The 12,147-nt window shown below is 37.8% G+C and overlaps 2 protein-coding genes across 2 annotated transcripts; one reads left to right on the top strand and one right to left on the bottom strand.

Annotated features, from left to right (window-relative positions):
* Window positions 1-6,832: 6,832 nt before the first annotated feature.
* On the top strand, window positions 6,833-9,436 carry LOC120205216 (protein Iojap, chloroplastic-like). The gene is made up of 5 exons (XM_039205126.1): window positions 6,833-7,121; window positions 7,615-7,741; window positions 8,294-8,432; window positions 8,538-8,626; window positions 8,963-9,436. The coding sequence occupies exons 1-5, from the start codon at window positions 6,879-6,881 to the stop codon at window positions 9,088-9,090; spliced, it is 726 nt and encodes a 241-aa protein (XP_039061057.1). The 5' UTR covers window positions 6,833-6,878; the 3' UTR covers window positions 9,091-9,436.
* Window positions 9,437-10,570: 1,134 nt separating this feature from the next.
* On the bottom strand, window positions 10,571-11,500 carry LOC120205312 (lysosomal amino acid transporter 1-like). Its single transcript, XM_039205222.1, has one exon. It carries the CDS (start codon window positions 11,498-11,500, stop codon window positions 10,571-10,573), a length of 930 nt encoding a protein of 309 aa, XP_039061153.1.
* Window positions 11,501-12,147: the final 647 nt, after the last annotated feature.

The following is a 12,147-nucleotide window of genomic DNA, read 5'->3' as shown; positions in this document are numbered from 1 at the left end:
ATTGGTATTCAGCATTCATTCCCTGTTTAGACTGAAGAAAATTTTGCAGCTTGTCCTTTAACCATAAATGTTGAAGAAGTTCACTGCTAAAATTGCAGCATGTGTGCGGAGATTGATAAATCCTATTGTTATTGTTAATGGAAAGAACCTCAATCGTCCAATTCTCCCATTTTTCTAAGTTTGGAGCGATTCGTTAAAATGCAACATTTGGCTAACAAGGGTCAACAACAAAGGATGGAGAACGCCAGATGAAGAATTCTCTGCAACTAAAGTGAAGTGCTTATTGGACCTCCTACAATATAGGGTCATTTGTTTGAGGCCTTATGTAATTGAAGCAGTTTCATAGTGTATGCTCATTCATATGGTATCTAATGAAGTTTTTTTTAGCTTGTAATTTGTTATGGCAGAATGCAGATTCAGATCATTTATTTAATTCCGCGAAAAAGGTACTGTCAGATGTAGTATTGACATTTGTTTCACATAAGTAGCCAAATGACAGCTCATTTCCGAGCTGAAGCTCAGATCTTTATGCTTGTGAATGCCTTTCTTTTCTATGTCCTTTTGGTCCTGCAACTTAATCGCGAGTTCATGCTCTCATCTTATGATAGGTACTGGCTATTGAGACTTTATGTTACAATGTTGAAATAAAAGGAAAACCAAGAACGAATCCTCAACTTTAAGTAATGGTGGTATCTGCTGGAAAACAGGATGATTTTAATGGATCTTCAGTTGTGTATTATCATCTAAAGGCGACAAGGATTCGAGTGGCGCGACTAAGCCATCGACTGTCAAGAATAGGGATAGGAAGGACAAACAACCTATCAAATGTTACAACTACAAGGGACTTGGGCACTTGGTGAGGGAGTGTCCACAGAAGAACAAGATCCATGCCATCACAGACAAGGGTGGGGAAGAGACCGAGACTATTAAGTTTGGCTCCATACTCAGTACTATGTAGGTCAAGAAGGGTCGGAAGAAGAAGGGGTTATGTTCGTGGACATCAATGTTGCTGGCCAAAAGTTGAGTGCACTAGTTGATACGGGTGCCTCAGAGTTGTTCATGTCAAAACAAGTTGCTAAAAAGCTTGACCTTCGTGTGGAGAAAGTAAGTGGTACCATCAAGACCATCAATACTGAAGAAGCTTCGATTGCAGGAGTCGCAAAGGGAGTGGAGTTGGTTGTTGGGGGCCGGTCCGACAAGGATTTCATCATGGTGATTTCTCTTGATGACTTCGATTTTGTGCTTGGGTTGAGTTTCTTGGACCAGATCAGTTCTTTTCCAATTCCTTTTGTCGATTGTTTATGCATAATGGATCCAAAACAACAGTGCATTATTCTAGTGAATTGAGGGTCCAGAGTAAGGCCAAGATCTTGTCTACAATTCAGTTCTTGAAGGTGGTGCGCAAGGAGGAGCATACCTTTTTGGCTACCTTGGAGTGCGATGATGTTATCACAACCGAGGATGTTCCTAGTGAAGTGAGACGTGTGTTGGCAGAATTCAAGGATGTGATGCATGTCGAGTTACCGAAGAAGTTACATTCGAAGAGGGAGGATAATCACAAGATTGAGCTTATGCCGAATGTTGAGCCAGCCAGTCGTCCGAGCTCCTTACTGGATGACTCTGTATGAGTTAGAGGAGATGCGTAGACAGTTAAAGGATCTCTTTGATGCTAGTTACATTCGACCTTCCAAGTCACCCTACGATGCTCTGGTGTTGTTTCAAAAGAAGCACGATAGGTCACTTCGGATGTGCATCGACTAAAGAGCTTAGAATAAGCTCATGGTGAAGAACAAGTATTCAATTCCTCTTATTGTGGACTTGTTTGTTCAACTTGGTGATACGAGGTGGTTCACTAAGTTGGATTTGTGATCGGGCTATTACCAAGTCATGATAGTCGAGGGAGATGAATTGAAGATAACTTGTGTCACAAGGTACATTTCATATGAATATCTTGTGATGCCTTTTGGCCTCACGAATGCTCCTGTCACTTTTTGCATGTTGTGCAACCCTTTCTCGACAAGTTCATTGTAGTCTATCTTGATGATATCGTGGTTTATAGCAAGACATTGGAGGAGCATGTTGAACACTTGAGAAAGATGTTCATGGTCCTGCGAGAGAATGAGCTCTATATCAAGGAGGAAAATTGCTCATTTTTCCAAAAGGAATTTCTGTTACTCGGCCACATTGTTAGAGGTGGCGTGAGCAAGATGGACAAGGACAAGATTCAAGTCATTGAATAATGGGAAGCACCAACCAAGGTAGTGGATTTAAGATCTTTCCTAGGGTTGGCTAACTACTATCGGAGGTTTGTCAAAAACTACTCTAGAATCGCCGCACCATTAATTGAGTTGTTGAAGAAGACCAAGGCGTGGGATTGGGGACCGGAGTGTTAAAAAGCCTTTGACAACTCAAAATCGCAATGGTGAGTGAGAAGGTCTTGGTGCTACCAGATTACACCAAGCCCTTTGAGATTTACACTGAATGCATCCAATGTGACAATTGGTAGGGTCCTTATGCAAGAGGGACATTCGGTTGCTTTTCAGAGCCAGAAGCTCAAAGATGCTAAACGGAGATAAATGGTGCATAAGAAGGAGATGACCGCGATTTTGCATTATCTACGCACATGGCGGCATTATGTGCTTGGGTCAAAGTTCGTGGTGTACGCGGATAATGTTACCAACAATTACTTCCTCACATGGAAGCAAGCTCGTTGGTAAGGGTTTCTTGTTGAGTTCAATGTTTTCTTAAAGCATAAATATGGGAAAATAAATTTTGTTATCGATGCTTTAAGCCGAAGGCACATTATCGGAATGGTGAGCTTGTTGGAGGGACCGATACTAGATCATGTCAAAGAGGGCTTGTCACATGATCTTGTGGCAAAATCACTGAAGGAACTTGCCGAGGGCAAAATTCAGAGATTTTGGCTTGAGGGGGAGCTTATGTATGCTCGAGGATACCGACTTTATATGTTGCAATTTGGGGGATTACAGAAAAAACTCATAAGGGAATCCCACGATTCCAAGTGACGGGACATCCGGAGATTCACCGGACCTTGGCCTTGATAGCAGAGCACTATTATTGGCTGCATATGGGCGGTGATGTTGAGGCCTATGTGAAGACTTGCCTTGTGTGCCAACAAGACAAGATTGAGAAAAAAAAATCTGGTGGTTGTTGCAGCCATTGCCGATCCTGGAGAGACCATGGGAAAGTGTTTCCATGGATTTTATAGTCGGTTTTCCAGTTTCAGAGGGATGTTCGAGCATCATGGTCATTGTTGACCGATTTTCTAATTATGGGATGTTTATTCCAGATCCAAAGTGTGCCCAGTTGAGGAGGCGACTCGTCTTTTCCTTAAGTACGTGGTGAAGTACTGGGGTGTTTTAAAGAAGATCATCAGTGATATGGACACAAATTTCACTGGGAGGTTTTGGACGGAGTTGTTAAAGTTGAAGGGTCAGAATTGAACTTCTCAACGAGTGTCCATACGCAGACTGATGGGCAAACTGAGCGAGTAAATGCACACGTTGAGATCTACTTGAGGCACTATGTGAGTGCCACGCAACGTGACTGGCCGAAGCTGCTAGATGTAGCCTAGTTTTCTTACAATTTGAATCGAATTGAGGCAACCAATCAAAGGTCGTTTGAGATTGTGATTGGTCAGCAGTCGCTCACACCAAATACGGTTGTGATCGGGTACCGAGGGTCGAATCAAACAACATACCAATTTTCCAATGAGTTGCAAGAGAATCACGACTTAGCCTGCGATTGTTTGCACAAGGCGAGGAAGCAAACCAAGAAGTGGGCTGATCAAAAGCGTCGGGACGTGAATTTCAAAGTTGGCAATCTAGTCATTGCCAAGTTTATTGGGATCTTGCGCAACATGAATCACAAGGGGCTTGTGCGAAGATACGAGGGTCTCTTCAAAGTTGTGAAATGAGTAGGCACCATGGCCTATAAGTTGGAGTTACCATCAACCATCCAAGCTCATCTTGTGTTCCACGCGAGTTTGTTGAATCCGTTTCATTAGGATGAAGAAGACCTGGATCGAGGTAAGTCACACCGAGCGTCAGTCGAAGTGAAGGTCTCATACAAGAAAGAAGTTGAAGCCATCCGCATAGAAAGAGTTGTTAGACAAGTGGGATGTAACCCAAGGTATACATACCTTGTACAGTGGAAAGGACTTCCCATGAGTGAGGGGAGTTGGGAACCTTCCGAGGCCTTGTGATAATTCTAAAAGGAGATTGACTAGTTTCATTCGAGCCGTGCGACGAGGTTGTTGCTAGATTTAATGGGGGAGAAAGTTATGGACCACGAGCCCAAGATCGAAGGAAATGCGATCAAGGCTGCCCAAAGCTTTCATTGTCACGTTTTGGGTCTTTCAGAAGATCCATAAGAGTTTTGAGAAGACCTAAGAAGCTGACCCACTCATTTGAATGAAGAGATAAGGCATGATAATTCTTTATTTATCATTTAAAAAAGATAGAAAATAGAGTTTTAAATAGAGTAGGCTTTCTTCTGAACCGTTGATGTAATTCAATTGTAACCGTTAGATGTAGGGGACTCCATATATAAAAGGAGGCTCTCTCTACTTCATTTGTGATCATCACTTTGAGGAATACAAGTTAGCATTCACTCATTCTCTCTTCTCTTTACTTTGAGGATCCATCTCTTAGTTTTCCCTTTCTTTTGTTTGTTTCCGTTGTGCTTTAAGCAATCTTAGCTTAGGTGTTTGGGTTACTTAGCTGCTGATTCGACTAAGAACGCGACTAAGGCCGCACGAGCTTGCTAGCAACAGTCTAGCCCCATGACACTATGCACTCAATCAATGTTGTATTCCTAATTGGTTACCCCATTTTGAATTGCATGGTAAGTTTTGCGTTTTTGGATAGTGTAGTGGCTATGTTATTCAAAATCGAATATAAGTGTTGCATATCATGGATATGTGTCCTTCACAGTGGCATTTCATTTCCGGTATCTTACGATAAGTCCGTAAGGTAATACTACTCTTTGCCTTACAGCGGTTCCCTTTGTTTAGAATTGCATATTTCATTTTATGAACGGGCGCATTTGTTGTTTTCCAATTAGGGATGGCAACGGGCCGGGTTCGGGCCGGGTATTGGTCTCCCCGTCCCCATCCCCATCCCCGTTTAAAAAACCGGTACCCGTCCCCATTTAAAAAACCACGGGGATTTAAACGGGGATCCCCATCGGGTAATCGGGAAAAACCGCGGGGAAACGTGTATCCCCGTTTAGCATAAACGTTTGTTCAATCAGTGGCCGAACCGACCGAACTACCATTAACCGAATTTTTTTTTTCTTTAACCGTTAATCGAACCAAATTTTTTTTCAAAAATATTAACCGAACCGAATAAATTTCGGTTAATTCGGTTAATTTTTGAATTAACCGAAAATTTTTAGAATTTTCGAATTTAATACTAGAGAGCAGTTGTTGTTCCATTTGCTAGGGAAGAACGTGATGTTGGTATAGGTCCTGAGGCTGATTTTAATATGGCTAATTCACATGCTTCGCTTTGTTAGAGGAACGTTAAAGCTTGTGTAATGGAGACAGCTTGTATGAGGTTATTGGGATGCGAGGTGAAAATAAGGGTTGCTGTCGAAGAGACGAAGACAATATTCAAGTTGCATTGATTTTAAATTATGCTGGACATAATTTCCACCTTGCCAATGCTAGTGGTGGGCTTCAGGTGTGTAATGTTGTACTGGACGAGGACTCTGCAGCAAGTACACGTTCGTTGGAAGTGACACAATACCACCAAACCAACTAGACTTTTCCCATTTAACTAGACAATGTTTGTCTATTAAAAGATATTAAAGGTTCACACGTGATTGCAAACAAGAAGTGTAAGCACTATTTTTACGATTAAAAGAAAAAAAGAAAATTATGAGACAACGAAAATTGAGGTAAATTCTAGAAATTGAAGCGGGAACGATGTTTTAAAGTGGGACAGTATGGGGTGAAAAAAAAATAAAAAATATTTAAGGGTTAATTTAAAATATGTTATTAATATTATATATAAAAAATAATTATTTTTAATATTTATCGGGTCGGGAATCGGGTGGTAATCGGGTCGGGTAATCGGGTAATCGGAACGGGGATTATCAAACCCGTCCCCGTCCCCGTTTATCATATCCGAATTCGACCCGTTAAATTCGATTTTCGGTTTTCCTCGTCGAGTTCGGATTTTTTTACCATCCCTATTTCCAATGGATCATCCATGCTTGTGTGAACCTTTGGTAAAGCCTATATTTGTGCTTTTTACAGTTTTATCTACTAGTTGAAGTGCTTTAATCTCATAATATGTTACTCCTCTCTTTGCAGGTGGCCATCTCACGAGCCGGAGAAGAAGCCAACTGATAATACTCTTGTTAATTTTTATTCTATAATTAATTAATATTTTATAAAAATTTATCTGATACACATATTTTGTAAATTAAAATTTACATAAATCTTTTTAAATAATATCTACTTAGAGAAAGAGAAGGAGAACTTTTACTCTTAATTAATATTAAATTCACAATCTAAAGAAGATGATTTATATACTTATCTCTAATTGTTGACATATTATATCTAATCTTTAGAATTTAGGATTTTAGGATTTAAGTTTCATATTTTAAATTTTAAATTTTTTATTTTAATTTAATTTTTTATTAATATAATATAATTAAATTAAAGTTTATATTATTTTATTAAAAATATAATAATAGACTATATGATAATTTTGATAATACAACATGTCATTGATAAAAGTGTATTGAAATACCTTACATGTAAAAGCCTATGTAGAAAAGATCTAGCCTATTACTTGCCCTCTCAGGCTCTCTCTCCCTCTTATCAGAAACAGAGTAGATAAAAGAAAATGGCAGTGTCTACAACCACCGCTCTATCCATCGGCGGCAACGTCTTCTCCGGCCAGCTACGGCGGAGGGAGCTTAACGAATCCAAGCTCTTTCAAAAACCCAGAAGTCATTTTCGGTGGTCATGCCTTAATGACCTCCATTTGCTCCGCTTCAGAACCAAAACCTCGAACTTCAACCCAAGGGGAAGCTCGCTGCCTTCACTTTACGCCTACGGAAAAGAAGCTGACGATGCCTATCTCTCGGTACCGGTCTCTTTTTTCCCCATTTAGTTACTTTAAATGACGGAAATTGAGCATGGTGGAAGCTTATGTTTTTTTTTTTTGCTTTTGAAGTTAATGTTTTGAAAATTTAAGTTTCAAATGTTAATTGTTCGGTGAACCTTTGAGGATATTAGAAGATTTTTACTACGTATTTGCAGTTTCTCAGAGAGTCATAGTGTTATATTAAAGCTCGAGAAATTCCAGCTCCATTTAGCTGTTATTTACTTTTGCTGCTTTTTTTTTGGCCTTTGGAACGTATTATAAAGCAAAAATGTGCTCTTAGATACAGTGGTTTTGTTTCTAATAGTAATATTTACATAATAATCGATTGTAATTTATTTCTGTTAATGGCTTGCACCTTCTGGGCATGTTTATGTAATTCTATATGATGTACAGTATAGTCATACATCCATCGGCAATGTTCTTCGTTCCTTGAATTCTTCCTTGCATCCCAACGAAGTGATACTTTTTGCAGAATGTAAATGAGGACACTGATGAGATGTTTGATGATTTGATGAAAAAGTATGGAGAAGTAGTATTTAGAAAGAGTGACCGGAAGTCTCCGAGCGCTGAGCTTGATGATGATGCCGAAAGCTTGTCTTGTAAGTTCATCCTGTACAGATCCGTTACATATTGACAACTCCCATTACCATCTTTGGTTTTATGTTGTACTAACTTGGATAGATATCTAGCCTCACCTCATCCATCAATGATCATAAATTCCTTCCTTCGAGCTTTCAAGTTCGTGTCTCCTTGTTAATTATTGCATTTATGCTTGCAAACTGTAGTCAAAATCAAGATTATGCTTGCCTACAAGTTTAGCTGCTTTGCAATTGTTTTTGTATATTTTCTGTCTGCAGCTGTTTTTTTTATAACTAAATAAAGGCGCCTTATACTCTTTTTGTGCCCTTAAGTATATCTGTATATGTCGATAGGGTGATTTCACTGCTCACGCCTGTAATGTGGCATATCACTTGTGGTGTGGTTTTAGTTTTGTAACCGGCTCATCATGCTGTGGCTACATAGCCTTAACGTGTGCAGCATCTCATAAACAATTTTAGAAATTTGAAGTAAAATCGTACACCCTATGTGGCAAACATTAGTAGCTCTGGTTTAAGCTTGCACCAGCTGACAGCTTCCTGCTATATCTGTAGTTGCTGTAGAAATGGCCAAGGTTGCAAGTGATGTGAAGGCTGGAGATATAAGGGTCCTCTTTGTGAAGCCTCTTGTGTATTGGACTCGGTTTTTCATCATTGCCACAGCATTTTCTCGTCCTCAGATTGATGCTATTGGGTATGGACTTTAACTTTGACCTTTTACCCCACTTTGTGGATTTGGTTTTTAGTACTTTTTCCAGCAGTTCTTTAACTGATTTGTTTCTTCCGAGTAACAATATAGATCCAGAATAAGAGATTTGGCTGAGAAGAAGTATGGAAAAATTCCCTCGGGAGATACAAAACCAAACTCGTGGACACTTTTAGACTTCGGTAAGCCATCTACGGTGACTATTCGTTCGCACATTTGTTGTATACCATTGACATGACTATGAAAGTTTTACAAATCTAGCTTAGATTTTGTGCCTTGTTTTTTTCAGTATGGTCAAAAAGCATTATGGAAAATTTAAGAGGCAAAAACAGTAACAAGAAATAATTTGTAATGATTAGGAAGTCTTAAACTTAGATGTATAAAATTCCATTTGATCAATATGTTGATGAAAATATAAAGCGTTACCATAGTCCGGCATGATACGAGTCCCGTGCTCAAGTAAAGCTATTTTCGTTTCTGTTAATCTTTTAGCGGTGTTTCATCTGTCATAATTCCAGGTGATGTTGTTGTTCACATATTTCTTCCTCAACAAAGAGCATTTTACAATCTGGAAGAGTTTTATGGGAACGCGACGCTCATTGAGCTTCCTTCCGAAAACCAACCACCATTTCACGCTCGAGAGTAACTGATTCCGACGGAACCAAAAGCACCGACATATAGAACCCCGTTGTGAAAGTGCTTATCTTTACCGGGGTACACTTAGCATTACATCCTCATCACCTCAAAACCTTGAAGGGAGGCTTGATCTGGGCTCACAGGGGGGGGGGGGGGGCACAGTTCCGTTTCCGGCAGCTATCTTTTGCCGATCATACGGAAAAGTTGGAATTATCATATGTTTTGGTTGATTCTATTCTTCTTGGATGATGCTTTTAAGTATTTATGGCATGTACCTCGAACAGATGCAAGCTCTTACGCAATGAGGCTTGTTGAGATCTAATCAATGTGAATGTAGGTTGGACTTATAGGTTAAATTTAGCTTATAATCCGAATCTAAGAATTCTAGCATGCATCGTTCGACACGGGTGAGAAAAATTTGACTCAAAAAATTAATTTTTTCTACTCGATTTAATATTAAGACTTAGTAATTTTATAAATTTGATTTAACTCGAAAAAAATTAAATTCGAGTCGGGTTATAAGATAGAACTTGAATAATTCAAAAATTTTATTGATTATTGGATTAATTGTATATGATTATAAAATATCATTTAAATTGAAATCAAATAGTATCATACTTTTATAAATATTTATAGTTAAATTAAATATAAACTCGAGCAATTTAACTCTATTTAACTCGAATTTTATAAACATGACTCGTAATTTTTTTAAAATAAAATGAGTTATAAAATAAGATTCATTAATTTGAATAACTTAAATTTTTTAACTCAACTCTATGATTATTCCTACCACCAATTCAACTAAATATACAAATAAAGAGTTCAAATAAAACATAAATTCCGTTTCATCTCATCCCACAAATTAGAGATTTTCTATTAACGTACATCACAATGTGTATTTTACATATTCAGGTGTTATATAACTCTTTTTTTTAGGTAAATAACTTCCAACGCAATGCATATTCAACTCAAGGTTGAGTATTCGATTGAATCAAGTTAAAAATTTCAGAGTTATTTGAGTTAATGAGTCGTATTTTATAATTTGAATTTTATTTGAATTTTTTTTTAAATTTGAGTCGAGTTTGTATTTAAATTTAATTATAAATATATATAATATTATGATATTATTTTATTCTAATTTAAACGTTTTCTATAACTATATACAATACATATATATTTTTCTTATGTGAATACATATATTATACAAAGTTAAGAGATTTGACTCAAGCTTAAAAATTAATTCACTAATTACTAAAAGTTTATGAGTTATTTGAGTTACTCAAGTTCTATTTTATAACTCGACTCAAATTTGAAGTTTTTTTCGAACCAAGTATAAAATTATTGACTCGGGTCAATTCGAGTCGAGCTTTCCGAATCAAATCAAGTCTAAAAGAATAATTTTTCAAATCGAATCAAGTTCTATTAGCCCATAACCGATAGATGCTTTAAAAAACACAATACTAATTCCAAAATAGAAATATTCAGAAGTTTCAACAAAACTCCCATGGCGATTCGTGCTCGACCGCAGCTTCTCGACCAGCCCACTTAGAAAAATATATAATCTGGATTACTATAAAAGCATCAAGCAGCGCACATCCACCAGCATCCACCAGCCATGGCAAGTTCGGTTCTATTATCGACCAATCCAAGCTCCTCACAAGTATACTAGCAACATACGTAAAGTTCCCAACCAAAGCAAAGATGAACATAAAAGGGCTAAGTCCCTCTACATTGCCTCTTCTAATGATCAAGTAAATTTGTGGAAGCCGTCCACCCATGTAGATAATCGCCATTGCCCAACCAAGAAAAGTCCCAACTCTGCTACCTCCTTCAGAACCGCTTGAATTTGACTGGAGAAGCTTTCTTCCTATATGTATCATAAATCCTTGATTTACTTTGAATTTGGAGACGTTTGAATTGAATAAGCCGATGAACATTAATGCGGACACCGAGCATAGCAATGATTTCAAGCTCCAAGGCGATATGAGTTCCCGGTGCCGAGAGGTCGATTGTGTTGTGACATATGTACCCAGCAATGGCTCTTGAACTAAATCCTTGTTGCGCACGTCAGGGTAGCTGTGACCATAGTATACAGTCTGTGCCGTGAGGATAAAGGTGGTTATCGCATACAAAACCGCCATGTAGTACTGCATCGGGAGAGTAGCCGGTTCGAGAATACAACCGGAGAGATTGAAAAGATCGCCGACTATCCAAGTAATCAAGAAACCGAGAGAGAGGCCTTCAACGGATTTGTTCTTGTAGTTGGTCATGATCTGAGGGATTTCGGCCACGGCCCAGCTTAGTACACTGACCAGCCCCAAACCGAACGAAACTCGGTCTCTCGTGCCGCAGACGCAGTCGTCTAAGTAAACTTTCGCCCATTGCCAGCACTCCCCGCTCAGCCGGCTGCATGTCGCCATTATCTCTGCCCCTGATTTCCCTTCCTCAATGCACTGATACTATGGGAATGACTGAAATTATCTCTTAGCCTTGCATTCTCTGTTTAAATAAGTTGTCTTACGTCTTCTAATCTTTCAAATAATTCCTATTTGAATTAGGTCTTCTAGTTGTACGAGAATTAAAATCATTAATAAAAATTTAAAATAAAATATATAATAAAATAATCTTGGAAGAAATATTTGAGAACTATAGTTACACTATATGATTAACTTGTATTTTATTTGTTTATCCTTAAAGTAGCTTTTTGATTTACCTGTTTTTTATTTAATTAAAATTTTAAAGTTAAAGAAATTATTAAACTGTCAATTTAATAATGAAATTAATCTTTACTTAAGTTTTTTAATAAATAAATTATTATTAAAAAATTTAAAAAAGTCGTAATCTAAGTAAAATTATTAAAAGCAGTATGAAATTATTTTATATTTCAAAAGAAAAAATATGGGAAATATTGAATAAATACCAAGGATTGAGGCTAAGTGGTTAGGTGCAAATCTTTTCATAAGCATCATTATTTTTTTAATTTATTTTCTTTTTAATAAGATGGTGACACGTTACATAATTTTCAATAAGATATTTTGACACATTAAATGTTAATGGTTAGTAGCTT

This window comes from Hibiscus syriacus, unplaced genomic scaffold (assembly GCF_006381635.1).
Source record: "Hibiscus syriacus cultivar Baekdansim isolate YM2019G1 unplaced genomic scaffold, ASM638163v2 tig00012370_pilon, whole genome shotgun sequence".
NCBI classification, from domain to species: domain Eukaryota; kingdom Viridiplantae; phylum Streptophyta; class Magnoliopsida; order Malvales; family Malvaceae; genus Hibiscus; species Hibiscus syriacus.
The sequence above is the reverse complement of the archived record's forward strand: the minus strand, read 5'-3'. Positions and strand labels throughout refer to the sequence as shown.